Source organism: Neodiprion fabricii, chromosome 3 (genome assembly GCF_021155785.1).
Source record: "Neodiprion fabricii isolate iyNeoFabr1 chromosome 3, iyNeoFabr1.1, whole genome shotgun sequence".
In the NCBI taxonomy this organism is placed as follows: domain Eukaryota; kingdom Metazoa; phylum Arthropoda; class Insecta; order Hymenoptera; family Diprionidae; genus Neodiprion; species Neodiprion fabricii.
The window spans coordinates 27,137,314-27,158,273 of record NC_060241.1 but is presented as its reverse complement, the minus strand read 5'-3'; the positions used below and the strand labels follow the sequence as shown (position 1 = coordinate 27,158,273).

The 20,960-nt window shown below is 40.0% G+C and overlaps 1 protein-coding gene across 8 annotated transcripts; it reads left to right on the top strand.

Moving 5' to 3' along the window:
* The first annotated feature begins 3,688 nt into the window (after nt 1–3,688).
* LOC124179183 (synaptotagmin 1) lies at nt 3,689–19,734 on the top strand. 8 transcript variants are annotated; one of them, XM_046563380.1, is made up of 10 exons: nt 3,689–3,863; nt 10,518–10,665; nt 10,948–11,070; nt 11,174–11,319; nt 11,405–11,497; nt 11,803–11,997; nt 12,258–12,434; nt 12,933–13,184; nt 13,278–13,495; nt 16,829–19,734. In XM_046563380.1, the coding sequence occupies exons 2-9, from the start codon at nt 10,521–10,523 to the stop codon at nt 13,470–13,472; spliced, it is 1,326 nt and encodes a 441-aa protein (XP_046419336.1). In that variant the 5' UTR covers nt 3,689–3,863; nt 10,518–10,520; the 3' UTR covers nt 13,473–13,495; nt 16,829–19,734. The 8 variants fall into 8 exon arrangements, with proteins under 8 accessions (XP_046419336.1, XP_046419335.1, XP_046419331.1 ...); XM_046563379.1 differs by having other exon boundaries at nt 3,690–3,863; nt 11,399–11,497; nt 19,332–19,734; XM_046563375.1 differs by having other exon boundaries at nt 3,690–3,863; nt 11,399–11,497; nt 19,236–19,734.
* Nucleotides 19,735–20,960: the final 1,226 nt, after the last annotated feature.

Sequence of the window (20,960 nt, the reverse complement as noted above, 5' to 3'; positions counted from 1 at the left end):
GTGTTTCTGTAATTCTAAGTTCAACATGAAATAGACTTCATAAATCAAAGTACTAGTGACAAAACATTGCCCAATATTGTAGTAAGCAACTATTTCCAACTTAAAGTCTTTCGTGTTAACAAATCTATAAGCAACTTCGCTTATTGCTGGTGGCTGAAACGGTATAAATTTTAAAAAATAGGCTTATAAGGATAATTTGTTACTTTCACCTCACGTTTACAGGATCTGTTACATGTAAATTACGAATACACCTCTAGGTGAAATAATTGATGGTTCTGGTTCCGATCGTTGAGAGATTTACGTTTTGCCTACGGGGCATCTCGTTTCGAAGCTCGCATGCAGACGACTATTTCCACCGCAAGCGATAACAGCAAATAACGTTTATCGTGGAAAGGATAGCGCATTATCGATGTAAATACTGACAAAGGAAGCAAACTCGGCGGCGTTACGTTGCGCAAAATCTTCATGGTGTAAATGTAACATCAATCCATTACATTACATATGTGCAGATTTCGCTATCAATATTCAGTACAACGATTATATGCGACAATTGCAATGAATATGCTTCACAATGACATTCATTTCATCGGCAATATCGAATATACCCAACGGCGGTTTCACCGAAGCGATTGAGGTGTCAATGTCATTCGACATCATTTCGTAATCTCCGAAATCACACTGAAATCACTAATATTAAAATAAAATTTTGCATTAATAATCATCAAGGTAATCGTTGGTAGTAATGAGAAATTATTTAGGCTTGCAGGAATCTTTTTTGTAATCCGAAAAAATCATTTGAAATTTTATAAATCATGAGGAAATCATACGAGATCTTAAAAATCATGAGAAATCCCGTAATCAAAGTATAATTTATTTGTCAAGTAATCTCTCGTAATAAATCTGTAAAATGTAGGTAATCACGAAATACGTGATCATGGTATCAATTTTTTCTTCGGTGAAAGACCCCTTGTATATACATACCATTTAGAAAGGAACATCGATAAATTTATAAAGCCTCTACGTATGTTCTCGCTCCTCCTCGTCCCTCTCGAATCCGATAAACTTTTCCGAGCATTCACGCTACGGGTCAATAATTGTTTGCATGGACAATAATTGCCCGAGTTATTCAACGAAGAAACATTGTACGTCTATGCATAATATAAGCAACGAAAGGGTTCGCCTGATTATTGTTTCATCGAAATATAACTGCTAGTTTCACGCTGTAACTCCTACTTGTGAGTGGCATGGTACCCATTGTACAAATTTGAAAACAGCGAGGGTTTCAGTACGATTAACAATAAACGTCACGTACGCGTTTCGATCGGAGGGACGATATAGAATGAGCGCCTGAACTTTATAACAGAATCTATCGCGATAAGGTGTACATACCTAACTCTCATAACGAAGTCATGCCGTAAACGACTAAGCCCTAACTTGTCCGATGCAAATGAAAATGCAAATTGTATCACAGCGTTGGACCGCGGTACTTAATACGAGTTGAACTAGACAAAAGTTTCGTCCTTGCATTCTCGCCTGTATTTTGTCAGCTGAGAGATTCCAATTTCATCTCTACCTCCGCCATTTCACGAGCATTATAATAAATTGTCGCCTGACTCTGAAATCCGATAGTCAAGACATCCTGAACCCAATTCACCTCCCACACGCTGGTAAAGATGAAATATTTTTCAACCCCTGAGCCTGATACAAATCAAATTATCGATGTAAAGCCGGCTGACTTTGACGTAACGCCCACACGGAAAGAAAAATATTGTAGATTTTACATCTCCTGTGGTCAATATGTGAACAGCACTTTTTTGGAGTTAAATCTACAGCAATTGTGGCAAGATTCACAAATCCGATAGTAAGAGTTCAACATGCTTAGGTAGGACTCCAAAAAAGTGCTGCCCTAATGTTCGCCACCGACAGCTGTAAAATCCACGTTACATTTTTTTCCGCGCACTCAGACTTCATATCTGAGTGTGCTGGACCCAGCGCGAAAATGTCGGGATTACATTATCCATAATGAATGCGAGCTGGATAGAGAGAGCGCAAGAATGATCGTTTTCTCCGGGAAAAGAACCGCCCTTTGTGCCGTTGGCGCATCCAATTGCCAATTACTCCTAATTACATTATCGCGAATGTCAGAGTGAACAATATTGTATACAAATATGGGCAAAATGGAACAATGTCGCCATTGTGTCCTTACATGGAATTTTGTGCTAGTGTGCTCGTCTCCACCTTAAGGGACCGCACGCAACATCCTTGAGGAAATTACCTGGAGCGTTTCGTTGACGAATAAGCTAAGCAAGAACGGGCGAAGCATCCCACGCTCAACGCAATCGTAAGTCCTTCAAAACCAGATCCTCTACCTAGAGATTCAGTATTATCTAATAATAATCTGGATTGAGCCACGTATTTGTTGCAAGACAACTGCTCGGGATATTGTTTCTTGTGTTCAAATTACATTCGGTAAACGGAAAATGCAGTATACAAACGGCGCAGACATAGCCTGAATTTTGAAGGGCAACAAAAAGTTGTTGCAACATTTTGCTGCCGAGTTGTTGACAATAGGAATGCCAATAAAGCAGGGAAGCGCTACCTAGAGTCCCTACAAAACGAGTTTAACGCTACCTGGTGCGCGCTGAATGCGAATTGCCGCTATTTTCTTGGCATTCCTATCGGCCAAAAACTGCCCGTGAAAATCCAGACATAAGACAGAGTTATAAACCTTACTCACAAAATTCAGAGTAGAATTTTTTTATTCAACAAAATATATTGTATACCCCAAAGAAAGTATGAAGTATCAGCATGGATTATAGTGAAACCGTATCTTCACAGCCAGCAGTTGCTTAAGAGAAACAACTGCGAAAGTTGGCAACAAATTGGGAGTGAAAAATTGAACCACATAGTTGGAAAAAAGAAGGTCGAATGTCTCTTGTACACAGTGCACAATTTTTCGCTGCCTAGAGCGTCATGTCTAACAATGAGACCAACAAAGGGATCTGCAGGTACTTCAAGGGGACGTGCGTGCCACTTTACGTCGAGTTGGTGCACTTGCAAGTAAAGGTACCCTAGTGTGACTCAGCGATTTCGTTCAAACTTGACACCCTCATAAAGCAGCAAGAAATATTCATCAAGCTTTTTTTTCGCATATCGTCAATGGTTCACTTTCAAGGGTAAAAACCAGCCCTTCCGTTCGACACATCTTACCGATCGGATAATTGCCTCATAATTCGAAAGTGAGCAAAAATTCCATTTCCAAACTTGCAGGGCTGATAAAAAATCCGTTAATTCCTGGTACATAATTGACCCGCAGATTGACGGTGTCAAGGTCAACTTGGAATGGTTTTTACCCTTAAAACTAGATCGTTTCTGATACGACTGAAATAGGAGTTGAATGTCGAATGTCGACTGCTCTGCAAGCATCTTAAATTTCATCGAAATCTGGGGTTATTGCATAATAACTTGTCGGTGCGATTATCACCGCGGATAGTTTCGCAGATTCCGAGCTTAAGGGTCAATCTCGACGACGACAACGACGAAGACGTGGTGCGGGAGAAGTGCGGGTCACGGGGTTCGTAGGTGGTTTTGTAGGGCTGTAGGGGCGGTTCGTCGACGGCGGAGAGCGGAGCGCGTATTTATCGATTTCCGACGCAAGCCACGGCCATGTTGGTTCCCTCGGTCAGGCGCAGTGGAGTCCCTCCCCAAGAGAGTATCACGCATAGATTTTCCGACATCTACACCGTCGTGTTTCGCAGGGTGTAACAATGTACTTATAAAACGAATTATTTTCGGTGAAAATTCAACCGCAATTGTGATCGGACACATCGCCAAGAGGTAGCTAACGCATCACCGAGATACCGGTGAGTAGCTACGTTGTTGTAATTTCAAAGAGCGGACCGTCACACCGAAATACAAAAAACTCTCCGCGATTCCTTCCTCCGAACTGAGGGCTGCTAACCGTTGAGTATATCCGCGATTTTATTCAGTCCTTAACGCCTTTCATGCCAGCTTTGCTAGAGTTACTGCACTTCTCCGAAGAAAAAGAAACCTTTATTTATACCCGACCATCGTTGATTTTCGATATTTATTAGATATTTCCATCACTGCTCCGTGTCACACGTATTGCGATCTTCGGAATTAGTAAAATTTTCTCAGCAGTTAAAGAACCTTTGAAAGAATTCAAAAATCAATTCTTACTTTTGGACATGTTTTATTAGACTTGTGGAACGGAATGTAGAAATTGGAAGCGGTACGGATATAACACCGGAAATTTTCTTCCTTCCGGGCAAAAATCACGTTTATATAACCGGGAATCGTCTCGTGTGTCATTTTTAATGTAGAAAAATAATCTGAGCTTGAATGTTGTGAAACAAATGAATTCCATAAATTACGTCAAGTGATTAATAGTCCCAACGCACGTAGGGTGCCGTGCGTTATACATATGACGAAATTCACATCATCGTCATATTCGAAGAACCGTTCTACGAACAGCCGTTTCGGCAGTATCCTTTATTTGCCAATTGAATTTTTGCAACACCGCAGAAGCGTTGCCGCGAACAAATATACGGGTGGAAGGTAAAAATTGCACGCGATCAGCCGCCTCGAGTTTAATAGTCTATCCTATAGTCGAACTGGCGACCGCCATTTTAACCTGAATTTCGTCGTAACCGAATCTACGGGATTAAATTTCGCAACGGAACGCTGCACTACCTCACTAATCCGAATATGAGGGTATTACCGCTGGTGTAAGAAGACCTCTGGATATCAGCGGAAACGCGTGTCTTTTGACTTCTGCACGCCTTAGGTCAATCGTTGCGTACGTAGCACGTATTCGCACGTGAAATTCCCTCTCAGATGTTGAGCCAAAACCGTGATATTCATCATTTTGACCCATTTTCGAGGCTTTCCAACAGTAGGTGCTCATCCCGAGCATCGCTATCTGGACATCATCCGGATCCCAAAACTAAATCGTCGAGACTCTCTGCAGACGTTGCTAATTCCCGTGGCTTCGTTAGCGTGGATTACTTATCGGTATATTAATTGCCGTTAACTCCGGTAAGTCAATCCGACGATACGACCTTCCGGGTGTAGCTAGTGAAAATCAGTTTATTTACGAAGCGCGATATCCAAACACAGAGGTACTGCACCGACATCGTCTAACGCCTATTGATTTCGGACGCCCCACATTGACGTATATTCGTAATATTTTCAATATCGATTATCGACCCCATTCATGAGCACGTAATTCGTTGCTATTTTTTACGTCTCGTGTTTACACACCTGTGCGTGATATCCCTTGCTTCGAAATCTCAGTACGCTTCCACGCGTTCTACATATTACGTGCTTTGATATTCACCCCAGTTTTCGACCTGTGCCATTAGCGTTTGCAAGCTTGCGGTCCTCGAACGAGGATAAGGGACCTAGTTGAATACGTACACGAGCCCTGAATTAGGTGGCGAAAACTTGGTTGGAAACTTGACGAATGTAACGTTGTTACGATCCACACTTTTAATCGGTGTGAATCTTGTTAATGCGTTGCTTGAGAATTCGACTAATCTATTCATCTGTTGAAACGTACGAGAACAAGCTCAAAAGGAATACATGGCCTGATTTCCGGGGCTGCCAAAATTTTTTAATAACTATTATCGTAGACGCAGTCATCCGTCTTGTACTGCTGAAATTATTACTGGGAACGTGAACGAAGCAATTTCTATATTGTATTAATTGTTCTCCAATTTTCACAAATATCTGTGCGATTCGAGATATTTTTTCCAGTTGTCTTCTTCGGCACAATCGACCAATGTCGGAGCAGCGCATGAATTCTTTCAACTCATTCCGTGCGTGGCGAAAAGCGTTCCTCGATGAAAAATATGTCGTTTCAATATCGATTTATAACGAAAGCTGTTATTAATCGGTGACCTGATATAACGAGGTGATAGATAACCTGGTAAAAGTCAATCGACGGGCTTACCTTATCTGATTGGCAATAAAAATTTGATTCCACGAAGCTCAGAGTATAACGAACATGACTCGACAAATGTTCAGTTCTGTGGCATTTCTAAGCTTAAGCAATTCAATCTAGTGTCGCCCGTCTGCCTTTTTCAATTTGAAACGCTTCACCCACGTTGAACTGAATTGGGTTCAGGGATTAGCATATGATTAGTTGTCGGTTGACCGACGTTGATTTCAATTATGAATTTCGACGGATCGGTGAGTAGAGCATAATTTGCCTCGTCTCCTTAATCCGCGTGCTAATTCCGTGATTGGGCGAATTGTATCGCGAGAGAAGTTTGTCAAGATTTAATACCGTAAGCCAATCGCGAGACGTCGCGTTGCGAGGAAATTGAATTTTTTTAAACAACAGAAACTTTCAAGTCAATCTTGCGTTTGAACTACAGTCTCAAACACGAAACGTCTTCGTATCCTGTGGGATCAATGCGGATCAACCGAGATGCTAATAAAATGGAGAGGAAAAACGTTAGGGTGGCAAAAAGCTCGCTGAAAAATAATTTGAAAATAATGAAACGTCAAGATTCATTGGAGTATACGAAAAGACTTAATACACAACTCATTACTTTTTCAGCACGATGCTTGGTGAGATCTTGTATAGACGCCGGGATTTGAATCGCTAAAAAAGTCTACACGTTTTTCGCACGTTTATTAACTAACCGCCGAATGACACGCCCACAGTCGCTAATAACTAGCCGGCTCAACGTAATACTTGCCGAATCGTTTGCCGAAAATAAATTTGCTCCTAGTCTTTCAATGTCACCTTCAACGCGTATCACGTAGGTATCCATATTGAAAGCATGCATAAATACCTTTTATAGTACAAGTAATTATTTAACGTGAAACTTGTGCGCATACGCCGATCAGGATCAAAGAGATGATATTGCCTTGGAATATCCTACCTCACATGACTTATAAGTAAGAAGCAAAATCCGTGCTACCATTTTTTCGGAATGGCAACGAAGATCACGTCAGAATCTAATTGCTTTCTTTGAAGATCGTAGTATTTTCGAAACTTGCAATATCTTGTACCGGTTATAAGTAGAATCAGCCACAGTGGTCCGAATAATCGACGAGGCACTCACGGGCCTGAATACAACTTTCAGATTATCTACCCGTTCCAGTTGTCGCGTCGCTATCTTAACAAATTTCTTTCTTGAAATAGATATTTCTCTTATCCGGAAGCCTGACTTACCCATATACAGTATCAAAAAGTTTACCCGATTCAAATAACAATTCTAGTTCTGAACCGGAGTGTAAATGAAAGAGGCTTATGTGAACAAAGCCCGGCAGATTGATATTGGTATGCAAATATATACGTTATCCTAACGTACATAGATATATATCACATATGTATACATATGACCGGGAGAAACTTGCACAAGTTTAATCAGTGCAGATTCCAGTATGCGAGTGGTTTGATGTTTTGCATGTTAATTGGCAATTCTAACGGATTTCAAAAGACGTCCTTAACCATCGAGTAGGCATAAATCTCCATCTTACCGGTGGGATTAACTGCAGGCTCCATAACCCACCATCGACCGAATCCAGCCGAGGATATACTTAGGGCAGTTCGTTGAAGATTCAGAGCCCTTTCCGAGCCCTTCACGGTGTCATAAACGCGAGCCAAACTTGGATCTACTGTGAAACTGTAGCAGACAGGCAACCAAGTCTACGCTTTAAATACGTAGCAATAGAAGACTTAGCTTCGGTCGTCTACCAACTGGCGTTGAGCGAAGAGTTTCACAGAAAACTTTGGGTATGGGCGTGCAGAAATCGCGATGTATTGAACGGCACGAACGTCATCCGTAGCGCTATTTCGCACACATATAACGCACCTCGTGCATGGCAAGCGAAGAAGTTATATGAGCCAGGGTGATCAATTATCAAAAGATAAGAGCACCGTTGTGATAGTCGTCGAGTTTCCACGGTCAATTTCCATTTATGTCCGTACCGCGCACACGATCTTGAAGCAAACTTGTAATTGCCAGTCATAAATGACTCGCGTGACGCACATGCGAGTTTATGAGATGCCCACACCTCCGGCCGCCGAAGTGTAATATCAATGTCACGTCTAGGGGTCGAATTTCGAAATTGGCAAATTGAAGGGTAAAATTAGGATTCAAATTTCTTCGTTAAACCGAGAATATTTTCTCACGACCAGCGAAATCCGATCTGTAGAAAATTTCCGTACTGTGTGAATGCAGGGAAAAAGACGGAATTGGACAAATGGAAAGCATCGGAATAAGTGCTCGGAGGTTGGGGCTGGAATGTCGCCACTTACCGTGAGCTTACTATACGTACTACTCCCGGCGTTTCAGCTACCTCCAATTTCATTTAGTCGTCGAATTTTCCACCCGCACAAGTCTGGGGTTCCGCTTTCGGCCGGTTGAAGTGGTTCTCTCCAGCATCTCCAGCCTTCAGTTGTAAAACTGAAAAGATAATCCGCTAGGCTTTCGAGACGTGTCTATTCTCCCACCGATTCAACCCTCAAAGTCGGAGAAGAATTTGCGGAGAGGGTTGCGAGTTGGGAATTTAAAAATGAAGCTTCACCCGCGCGATATACTTAAGCAATGGAAGTGTCGAAGCGGGTGATAAAATCTTTGTGTACTTTCTGCCAAGTTAAACGAGGGTCTCCGCTGAGAATCGCCTCGCTTACGCTATAAACTGCTCTATATACTCTAACGCCGCTATTACCGAGCCACCCTGAAAACCTACAAGACACGAACAGACGAGCTAATAGTGCGCTCGGCTCTTCGTTAGAATACGTTTAGTTCATAGCCCAATCCAGTGTTGCATAAAAACTATTTACATATTCAAGCTGTAGTTATGTACACCGTTTTGCAGCGACGATCGGAACAGAAAAGCCGTACTTTTTCATCCCCCTCACCCGATAAAACAATCTTTCATCATATTCTGCGAGATCTTAGCCACAAACATCGGAGGTATATTTATTTTTCAGTTTTCGAATGACTCGCGATAGGGAGTCAAGATGGGAACCAGCAAAGTAATTCAGCTGCTTAATCATACATTTGCCTCGTTTTGTTATTAAATCCTGTTCGTGATATTTAATCAATCTGCTTCGTTATACGGTTTCTACTGCTACCTACAAGTTGAACGACATTTTCCGTCATCGTCAAAAATCATACAATGAACTCCGTTCCGGTTCATTCCTGATGAAACGTTATCGAATTTCAGCTTCGTAGAACTTCGCTTGGTAAGTTCCATCGAAATACGTCTCCGTCGGGCGAAAGCTGATGGACAATAACGGTTGATGGAAAAAATGTTCCAGGGGGAGTAGAGGTTTTGGCTTTAAAGGAATCGAGGTTTGAGATAAAAGCTTTCGGAACACAGCCGTGCGGCCCTTCCCGAGTTTATAGATACGGTAAAACCATCTTCATTACAACAAGCCCCCAATTCCAAGGTTATCGCCATCTCTACGCCCCTCGAAAGCTCCGATCTGTTCGGCCGTCCTAGTCGCCTATATTGGTTTTGGCAATCGTCCCTTGACCGAGCTGGCAAAGGAAAGAATGTCCGTCGTGACGTAACGTACGTCTTGCGTGGACCCGGAAAGAGGAGATGCTATAAGGGGGGAGAGAGAGAGAAAGAGAGAGAGGAAGAGGAAGAGGAAGAGGAGGAAGGGGAAGAAGAGGAAGAGGGAGAGATTTGGCAGGGAGTGGGAGGCTGAGGGTGAAAGGCGGGTCGAGACGAGGACGGAGTCAGAAGAGTTATCGCAACCCCCAGGAGAACTGTCGAGCGGCGCCTGCCGCGTTCCTCCCCATCCGTATCTTTCTCTCCTCCGCTGTAACGTCTCTCTCCCTCTCCCTCTGACCTTGGCGTTTGCTCCATTTAGTTGTTTCCCTTGCTAGCATTGCGCGCACGCCCGCCCACGCACCATTCAATATCGCACTGGCAAACCCACCGTCCGTCCATCGGTTTTGTAATTGCACGGTAACCCGGCGGGCAAGCTTATCGATACATAATATATCTAATACCCAATATACCTATGTTAAAGGGTATTGCCGATCATGGAGCGAATCTGACGGGGGTTCGTTGGTTCGTTGGTTGTCGGTGTGAATTAACGAGATATCTATAAGACAAAGATATTCCCATTGTCAGGTCGTACCTCTCCAGCGCTCTCTGAAAGGAATAGTTTTTCAAGTTGTGCAACGAATCGGATCAAGCTGGTATTCTTCAAACCTGGTGTTCCTCGTCGAACAGTCGCAATTCGAACCCGAGCGCCGATCGTTATGCATATATGTATGTCCTACTGTTTACAAATCGTGGGAAAATCATTAAAGAAGTCTGCGTCGGTAGCTTAATCCGAGTATAGTACGAAGCAATGAACCATTTGCGCGTGTGTTATAATCGTATTTAGACACATCGACGGTGAGGCGGTGAGGTGAGGTGAGGTTCGTTCAGCGTACCACGACGAAGGCAAATCGAAGTTAGCATTGTTTCGGCACTCTGGATAAATAACCGATCGTTTTTAACGTGATTTGCAGAAGATGCCGGCGATAAAGAGGGAAGTCGTTGATGCAGAGAACGTCGAGCCGAAGGTCGAACCGAATTTGACAACGCTTACCTCCTTCGTTAGCTCGACGACCTCGACGATCAGATCGTCAACGACTGCTGCGGAAGAGGTTAAAGTCGGTGAGTATAATGATTCGGCTCGATTAATCTCCTGTGGCTACATTACACGCGGTATTCCAATCTCAAGGGCGGATGAATTATTCTTCGTTACGTACCTTTGAGGGGAAAAAGTTTGACTGTGTATCGTTGGCATGCGGGTCGTTTGAAAGCGGGTTATCTTTCGCGACGTCACGCAGAAACAATGCGAGAGAGCCGTGTGCTCATTGTCCTGGAATTAATTTTCTATGCGCTCAAAGGGCTCGGCGAAAACGTGTTAATCTCGCTCGGTGGTCAAATTTTCAGAAACGAAAAATGACGTCACCACGCAGGCCACCAACAAGGTCCTCATGGAGCTCAAGGATTTGGGCAAGGAAATGTCGGAGGAAACCGGCGTGCCCGAATGGGGATTGGCTGCCATTTTTATAGGTGACTTGTGCCGTTTTCGAACACTCGACCCTGCGTCGATTTAAATAACAAATTATTTGTCACGACGATAAACTCACTGTACCTCTCGTTCCTCACTCCGCAGCCATCGGAGTCGTGATCTTAGGAATTTGCTTCTGCTGCATAAGAAGATGCTGTCGCAAACGGCGTTCAAAGGACGGAAAGAAGGGCTTGAAGGGGGCGGTGGACCTCAAGTCCGTTCAGCTTCTCGGCAGCACGTATAAAGACAAGGTACTTATCCGTTTTCTATGTCAAGTGTAGAGCTTAGGCATATTTTTTATACCCCTTGGATCCACTTAACCTTGTCCAGGTTCAGCCCGACATGGAAGAGCTCACGGATAATGCCGAGGAACCTGACGAAGCCGAGAGTAAACATAGCGAGGTCAAGCTTGGGAAGCTCCAGTACAAGGTGAGTTACCTCGGACGGATAGACGTATCAAAGTCTTGAAAATATTCCAAAAGTGTGCCGAAAGATTATGTTACGATCACTAGATTATACGTAGATTGCTAAGTAGTGTGGTACCAGATATCTTGACAGTAGAATTGTCAAAAAAATTGCAATGAAACACCGCAAATACTTTTATAGGGCACGATTTATGAAAATGAAATTTTACTGAAAAGTTAGATTTCGAACTCTAGTTGTCACAGCTGTCTCTGAAATAGTCTTAAAAGCAGCCGTCTAACCCTGGGACATCGTGTTACTTTAATTTTCAGCTGGAGTACGACTTTAACTCGAACAGCTTGGCAGTGACGGTTATCCAAGCCGAAGAGTTGCCAGCGTTAGACATGGGCGGGACGTCGGATCCTTACGTGAAAGTTTACCTCTTACCGGATAAGAAGAAGAAATTCGAGACTAAAGTGCACAGAAAAACGCTCAATCCCGTGTTCAACGAAACCTTCACGTTTAAGGTGAGGATAAATTTTATCGCTAATCGCGATTCTAGAGTTCCAGGACATGTGCGAAGTTCGATCGTGTAAGTTCGACGTTTGATAGTAAATAGAAATGGGTTAGTGTGATGATTACGTGACAAAGTAGCAAACGAGAGTAATCGGTGCGTAGTAGACACGAGAAATTTCCTTACCCGCATTTGCGAAAGCGGCACAAGGTCGAATGTCTGCCTTGAACCAGTTCGCGTAGTGAATTTGGATGACGAATATTCTTTTTTCAGAGTGTTCCTTACGCCGACGCGATGAACAAGACCCTCGTGTTCGCAATCTTCGACTTCGACAGGTTTTCGAAACACGATCAGATCGGCGAAGTCAAAGTTCCACTGTGCCAGGTAGACTTGGCTCAGACTATCGAGGAATGGCGCGAACTTCAGAGCGTCGAGGGTGAAGGTGGCCAGGTTGGTTCAAAAAGTCTACACGATCTATTTCAGAGACTAAGAAATCACCGCGAGTTTCGCTGAAAGCCTAATTGCATGCAAGCTAAACTCACTGATCGTTATTATTACCGTGCATAGTTTCACTCTCCGGTAGGTGTAATTAATCAGCACCATAAATAACGCCTGGATATAGAACGACCGGACGAAACTTTGTCGTCGGTACAAATAAAAATATAAAAGCTAACCGACCGCAAGCTCCCTCTAACGAGTTCTCTCTTTATCCATCGTCATTATCACCTCAGATTACACTTTTTTTCTTCTCCCTGTAAATAAATTAACTTTTCTCCTAGCAAATGATGACCCTCGGCCTACCAGCGGCGTCAATTGTCGAACACTTAACTTGAACGAAAATTTTCTGTCCCCGAAAAGGGGAAATCCATGCAAAGAACTTGATGAGAAAAGAAGCGAAGGAGGATATTCTGTAGATGATAATTATACTTGACCACTTTGTCTGATCAGGACAACAAGCTGGGTGACATCTGCTTCTCTCTCCGATACGTCCCAACGGCCGGTAAACTAACTGTTGTTATACTCGAGGCGAAGAATCTGAAGAAGATGGACGTCGGCGGGCTTTCCGATCCCTACGTGAAAATCGCTCTGATGCAGAACGGCAAGAGGTTGAAGAAGAAGAAGACGTCGATCAAGAAATGTACTCTGAATCCTTACTACAACGAGTCCTTCACGTTTGAGGTGCCCTTCGAGCAGATTCAGGTAAACCGTCTTAATCGTTAAGTAAATAAATTAGTTGAGACGCGGCAACGGTGGTCTTCGATCATTACGAATTCCTATACTTTGACGTTGCAGAAAGTGCAGCTGGTTGTGACGGTAGTGGACTACGATCGCATCGGTACTTCGGAACCAATTGGCAAAGTTGTTCTTGGATACAACGCGAGCGGAACCGAACTTAGACATTGGTCAGACATGTTGGCATCGCCCAGGCGTCCGATAGCGCAGTGGCACACATTGAAAGACCCGGAAGATGGCGATAAGAAGGACTAAAACTTTGACGAATCCTGAACGAGGTGAGAACTATCCAGATACCTGTACAGATAAACTATATTATTATTACCGTGTATCATACCGCGTTTGGATTATAAAGTTTGAAGATAACAAGGGCCTCTTGTCTTTATGTTGTCGCAGGAGAAATTGAAGAGAAAGAAAAAAAGAAAGAGTGAGGGCGGGGGGGGGGGGGGAGAAAGAGATAAAGAGAAAGAGAAATAGAGAGAGAGAGAGAGAGAGAGAGAGAAAGCAGAGAAACCAATCGAAATATGTAAGGGGATGGCTAATCCGTTGGTATAAATAACAAAACAAATACTTATAGTAGATATTAATAATATATAATAATTAACTAAACAAATAACAATAAATAACAAAGAGCAGATAAAAGATAGAATTGAAAATGATATGTTCTCATGGAGTGTAGTGTCTTGTATATATATATATCTGCTATACTTCTCTCTGTAGTTTTATCATTGGATGATTTCAAGCATTACATTACATTATACATTATATGAGGTGTCCTTTACAAAGATATATATATATAATATAAACATACCTATAACAGATAAATAATAAATAAAGGCATTGACCTTTAGGTCTTCGTCTGCATAAACAACTATTATGCGCGTAATAGTGATATCGACAATATCGAAGCAATGTAGATTGTAATGATCAATTTATTGCGAACGTAATTACTGGTTCACGGGGGTGAATTCCGCATTACTCGGGGGACGCGGTTGCCTGATAATTAATCAATCGTTAAAGCTTGTCCGAATTTCTCAATATCTTTGTCTAAAAAATCCTGTCGTAACACACAACCTGTGTAATCAACGATCGATACTCCACTGAGACCAACGAATAATTTTATCATCATAACAAATCGTGTCATAGCGTGTGTGTGCATCTTAAACTTTATCAAATATCGGTATATAAGTGTGCGAATACAATAAAAAAACATAAATTTATATATATATATAGTATGAATACGCTTTGCTTGTTCAAATTCCACCTCTAAGCATGTTCAGTCCAATGTCGGACAGCTGATTGTGAGCAAATTGACGAACGGTATTAAATGTGTTTCTACGTAAAGATTTGCGAACTCACGAACGGATTGAATTTTATTTTACATCGTATCCACCGGGAATTCATGGTGCTCTCAATTCGCCGGAATCAACATAAATTTCACGGTATATGCAGATCTGGTCAATGCCTTTATTCGATATGTATCTAAACTCTACGATGATGATGGTGAGTGTAGATTATGCAATGTGCAACCTATATGTATATCGGGGATTTTGAATCGAAGTAGAACGAAGTTTGAACGAAGAATATACCACTCATATTACCATACGTAGATTGAAAGATAGGGGAGGGTGGAAGAAAAAATTAATCATTAATATACCTGTTATTATCTATCAGTGGCAAAAATATAGATACATAATGCAGTTACAATAAAGAATAATTGATTATTCGTTGGGACGTTATTCTACTTTTATACAAAAACACGTGCTCTGTACATGAATTATTATCATTACTGTATCATTACGATGTATTTACTTATTTTGATGGTTGTTGTTATTATTACTACTACTACTACTGCTATTATTATTATTATTATTATTATTATTATTATTATTATTATTATTGTTGTTGTTGTTTTATAACGAGAATTATCGTGTATCGTAGATGAATTTTCAATGTTACATATTCGCGGTAAAAGAACGTTCCGCTATCCTTCTTCTAACACGTGGTAGGCCTATATCGTATTCCATCGTCATTTTTCTCATCGGTTACGGCGTTCGGAGACGGGGAAAAATTCTCATATCACAAGTTGGAAGGAGAGATAAAGTAAAGTTGGTGACCAATGGACTGCCATCAGATGTTAATTCGATAAACGATTTATTTTAATTGTTTTAAAAAAGTAAAGTAAAAGAGTGAAACAACAACGGATACGGCAACAATTAAGCGATTCAATTGCCAACGACGAGGCGTAAATCGGAAACTTCACAATCCCAACACCTGTCAAAATACGAAAAGAAAATTCATCAGCCATTTTTCGGTTCACTGCACCTGCATAGCGCTTACGGCTGCAGCTACTCAGGGAAAATTTGTTAAAGAGACGTCAATATAAGAATTATACTCCTTCGGTCGTTTAAATGTTAGAATCACTCCGATTCGTGCGATCAGACGGGCGTTGCAAATTTTTGTAAAATAACTGAAATCTTTCAAAATACATTCACGTTGAATCGCAGTGGTAATTGGATACGCGTGGGCGCCGAAAGTAACGCGTGTAAAACCATAATAATACTGCAAGCATTTTACGGTAGAATGTTGAGGATAGGACCGCGAAGCGAAGGATATTCTGTAATAAAAATTCTTCCATTGTAGCGGGTGAGAATTAAGGCTTTCATTCGCTAACTGATTTTATTAGTTTTTAAGCATATTTAACACGAGAATTTCCGCATCGACTTCATGCTGTATAAATAGACCAAATAGGCACAGGAAATTCTCACACAATTAACTTCGACTGGCTTTTACGAAGCCCTTGTCAATTTCATCGTTTTTTACACCGCATTGCGATGAAATTAAAGTTAGCGAATTATCATTTTTTTTTTTGCGACCAACGGGAGATGTTCAAATATAAGTAGACGTTCGTTACGGCGTGCAGCAGAGAAAATAACGAATCACTGAATTTTCATTACGTGTAGAAAACTGTTAGAAAAAAATGCACACTTTAATTATATAAATATGAATGTATATTGGAAACAGCAAGATTTTCAGTGGAAATCTAGACGGGCGTTAAAGAAAAATATTATATCATTGGTAACTGTATAAGCTCTACATGACGAAAGGAACGAAATATACGTAAAACGAAATTGCGATCATTTCTTTGTCGTATAAAATCATTGAAAACACATATATACATGTGTATTACGCATATTTATAGCAGCGTGCAATCTAGTCGATAAATAATATAAATATGCGAATGCAATATCGCCGTAGATTAAATAATTAATATGAGAGTGTTAACTAGCCATTGCTGATTTAGATTTTGGTTTTGCTGAACCCTGACAGAACGGTGGGATTTTTTGCGGGGCGCATTTTTATGGTTTTTAATACCGACATTTTCTTCTGATAAGTGATTTGAGTACACATTGAGCTCTTCCCTATTAGATTTCGTAAATGGCCAGTAAAATATGTATCCTAATGAAAAACGGAAAAGCTCAAGATATTTGAAAAATTGAACATCAATCGATAGACACATAACGACGTAACTTGAACTTTTTTATCCGTGCAATCAACGCCAGAGCAGCTAACATGGTTATATAATTGAATAATTTTTTTTGATTCTATAGTTTCAGCAGGACCAATCATTGCAAACGATCATCACAGTATAAGTATTACGTTGAACTGACGATGCGTGTATATGCAAAAAGAAAAAAATTCATCGTCAAACACAACTGAAAGCAGACGAAATTAACTATTATTATTATTGTTGTTGTTATTATTATTATTATTATTATTATTATCTAGAACGAACAAATATGAGAGAGTGACATTGGTCGAGAAAATTCACGAGCAAGTTATTTCGTTGATCGATGATGTATATCGTTTTCAATTTTCAGTTAGTATCTTATGAATAATTCCGGCATGAATTCATCGCAACTACTACTCGCTAAATTTGAATCAGGGCGATTCACTTCAATCATGAGTATACCATTATAAAAAAAATCAGTAAATATACACTGACGATCCAGTGACCTTTCACTGATATTTCACTGATTTTCAGTGTATACGAGGTAGTCCAAATGAACGTGAACAAGGTTGGACCCCAACCTCCACCCAATTTGTCACCGATTTATTTCATACTTCTACTCCACCGTATGTACATTTTCCAATTTTTTCAGATTTTTTTCATCTGCCGTTTATGAGAATATTATAGGTATCTTAGATCTCATCTTCCATAACTTGCAAAATGTGCATTTGGTCAAAAGTTGTGGAGGGGAAAAAATTGTGTTCTTTTCTGAATTAGTCGAAAATAATTTTTTCCGAATTTTCTGGAAATCGTAAGTCGTCGTTCTCAACAAAAAAGCGCACAAAAAGCGATATTTCTCGAAAATTGCGTTCTCGAAAAAATTGATACTTGGAGAAAATCTATTTTTGTGCGATCTTTGTTGAATACGATGACTCGCGATTTCGAGAAAATTCAAAAAAAAAAAAATAACGCGATATTGTCTGGCCTACAACGTTTTTCCCAAATGCACAATTTTCGACTCATGGAAAATTAAATCTAAAATATCTACTCCTAAACGGCAAGTGGGAAAAATCTGTAAAAATGAGATAATGTATATTTGGTAGAGTGGATGCAGGAAATGAATCGGCGACCAATTCAGTGGGGGTCGAGGTCCAACCTTGTTCACGTTCGTTTGGACTACCCCATGTACATTAATTTTCTCCAGTGGTATATTTATAAATGGTTCAAATCTATGGAGTAGATACATCATCTCCGATCGTACCATTTAACGCATATAGCGAGAATTAGTGTCATTGGCTAATGTATCGATATGCCTGCAATGTGTGTAATATCATATTCAATTAAATCTCCGATATTCGCATACTTTCTCTAATAAATATTCGAAATCCAATGTTTACATGAGAAAGTATTTAGTGCCTTTTATTACTTTACTTTTCCCCAAAATACTTAAACGTCTCCGCATATTATACTTGACGAACGTCGATCCGTGTCACTGCTTCCTTATGCGAATGAATTTGTTGTCAGAGAGAGCGTGCATAATACTATCACGTATACTAAACCATACGATACATCATCTTACGAAAGAATAATAACGTCATTATCATTATCACTAATAGCAGCACGATGATAGTTTTAGCAACTCATTACTAACGTTATTATTACTTTTATTTATTATTAGTACAACATTATTATACGTAGTTATAATTGTATCGACTAGAAGGGATATGAAAAACGTAATAAAAAGAAGAAATATCGTTAGAGTGTAAAACTAGGTGTGTAATTGAAAATGAAATTCTGCGAGGGAAATAATATCACGAGAAACGTTAGCGGTTAGACTCAGAGTAAAATATATAATACAATAATTTTAGTTTGTAAAAACGTTTTTAGTCCACCGGTGCGTACGGAAGACGCGAGTGCTGATTAAAGGAAAAAAGAAAACGGTCCAACCCTTCAATTCTTTATTGACAAGAAACGTACCGAATTAAAATCCTGTACTGCAATAATAAGTGTTTGGAGAATGGACCAGTCATATTTCAATCTCCAAATTAGAAACAGTTCTAGGATAAATTTTCAAAGTATACCTGCAGCCCTGTTCTTAGAAAATGAAGCTTGAAAATCGTCATTCATTAGGAATCAGTGCTACTTTAAAAGTCCAGGGGATTACCTTTCAGGCTTAAACAAGAAGTTGATGAAAAAGAAGAATAATAAGGTTGCAAGTCGGGGTTGATTACGGTGAAGGTGGAAATGACAGCAACTAGGGTATACAGAAATGGCGAAAATATCGATCGCCCAAGTTTGCCACTGTCGTCAATCAAATTGCCAGTTTTGTGCTCCTGATTACTATTAAGAGAACTGGAATAAATAAAATGTCTAGCATTCTGAGAGCCAAACCAAGCTGGAACGCGTGTATCAAAAATGACTCGGTTCAAAAAGACGTTGGTCAGATCTTATTGTTAGTGAAAATTTCAGTAATTGAGACAACAGGTAAACCTGCGACTTGTTCACAGCGAGAATTAAAGTTGAAAATTCGTCGGATGAAATTCGGCATCATTCCCCACCTCATAATGATTTGGCCAACTTTTACTTCGTCCGGAATGCTGCAGTATACGACAGACGACGACTCATCGATCACCATTTACCCAGTTTATAGCTAGTTGTTATATTAATGTTACTATATCTATACCTAGATATCGATTCGTTGATCAGTCAAGAAGAAAAAAGAGGCACACATAGCACACCAAGAATCATGTAAATAAAAGTGTTTATAAGGCTAATTATATTGAGTTGATCGGAAATTGTCCTTATCATTATACTATATTATATCGTGTATCATTAGTGCAGCTTGCAAGAAAAATGTTCCGTTTGTCATGTGCAAAAACAATCCCTACAACGCAGATCTTTCAGGGTGAAATTTTAACTGATTTATGACTCGCATGAATGATCGCGAGAATGAGAAAAGTACAGCGTTGCGAATCAAAAAAAAAAAAAAAAAAACCTGGATCGGCTGAAAAGGCAAATGTAACGCGAAATGTGTTCAGCATGCGTAAGATTTGAACGTGAGACTTCAAGTTTGAACCATAAAATAATCTAAATGCTTTAGCGCGCGTTCCGACGTTTTTCGTCATTCAGTCTCGGATTTCGCGACTTGAATATTCGCTCTGCAGCGATTGTGATTAAAAATATAATCATCATCCATTTATTGTGACTTTATAAATCAGTATCAGAGTATAAATAGCGTTGAATATCCAGTAGTACCTACCTATTATATACCTAACTTTGTCCTTTATTGTAAAATATAAAAATTGCTCGTTCCTAGCTATGCATAATTTCAAAGTGAAGAACCGAAAGAATACGAAAAATTATTTATTATTAAATAAGAAAAAAGAAAATATAAACAATTCCCCACTGCGACGATATTTTCGAATGCCTGGAACAATTCTTGAAACGTAGTTTCATCGCGGAGTACCTATATGTATATGTATAGTGGGCACTAATTGTGGATTCTGGGCACTGTGCGAGTTAAACAGACTCATAATAAGATAAACAAAAACAAGAACAAGCAAAGAGAAAAAAAAAAAAAAAACCAAGAATAACCTAAATCGAGTAATTTATCTTAAATCATACACTGAAAATTTCCAGCTTGCGAAGACGAGGATGTACCAACATGTAATCACTCCATTATACTTATTGTATGTGTATATATACATATATATGTATGTGTATATAGATGAAAGCACGTATACATATACATATGTACTATAGTGCGTATATCAACGATTATTGCGATAATGTATTGTAAATCCATAGAAGTTATTATTATATCGTAATTATTATGTAATAAATATTGTTGTTAACATAAATAATTAAGATTTGAATTGCCGAGACCAACGTAGCGGATGATAAAAATCCATATTAATATATTATCGTACCGTGTGATACGACTAGCCCCGAAATGCAATAGGTAAGCGCAAATAGTTATTATTCTTTCTTTCATTCCAATTGTTTTTTTTTTTTTTTTCTGGCTCAATTCTTTGATAAAACTAATTGTACAGCATGTACAATTACAGGCACGTCAAAAAAACGGGATCGAAATCTACGGACTGCAGTGATAAGGTAAGCGAAAAAATATGTAGGTACGATGGATGTACAATCTATAAATATTATCGTTAACAACAACCGTTTACACGCAACGAGTGAAAAAAAAAAACGACAGTAAGTCAACATGTAACAAA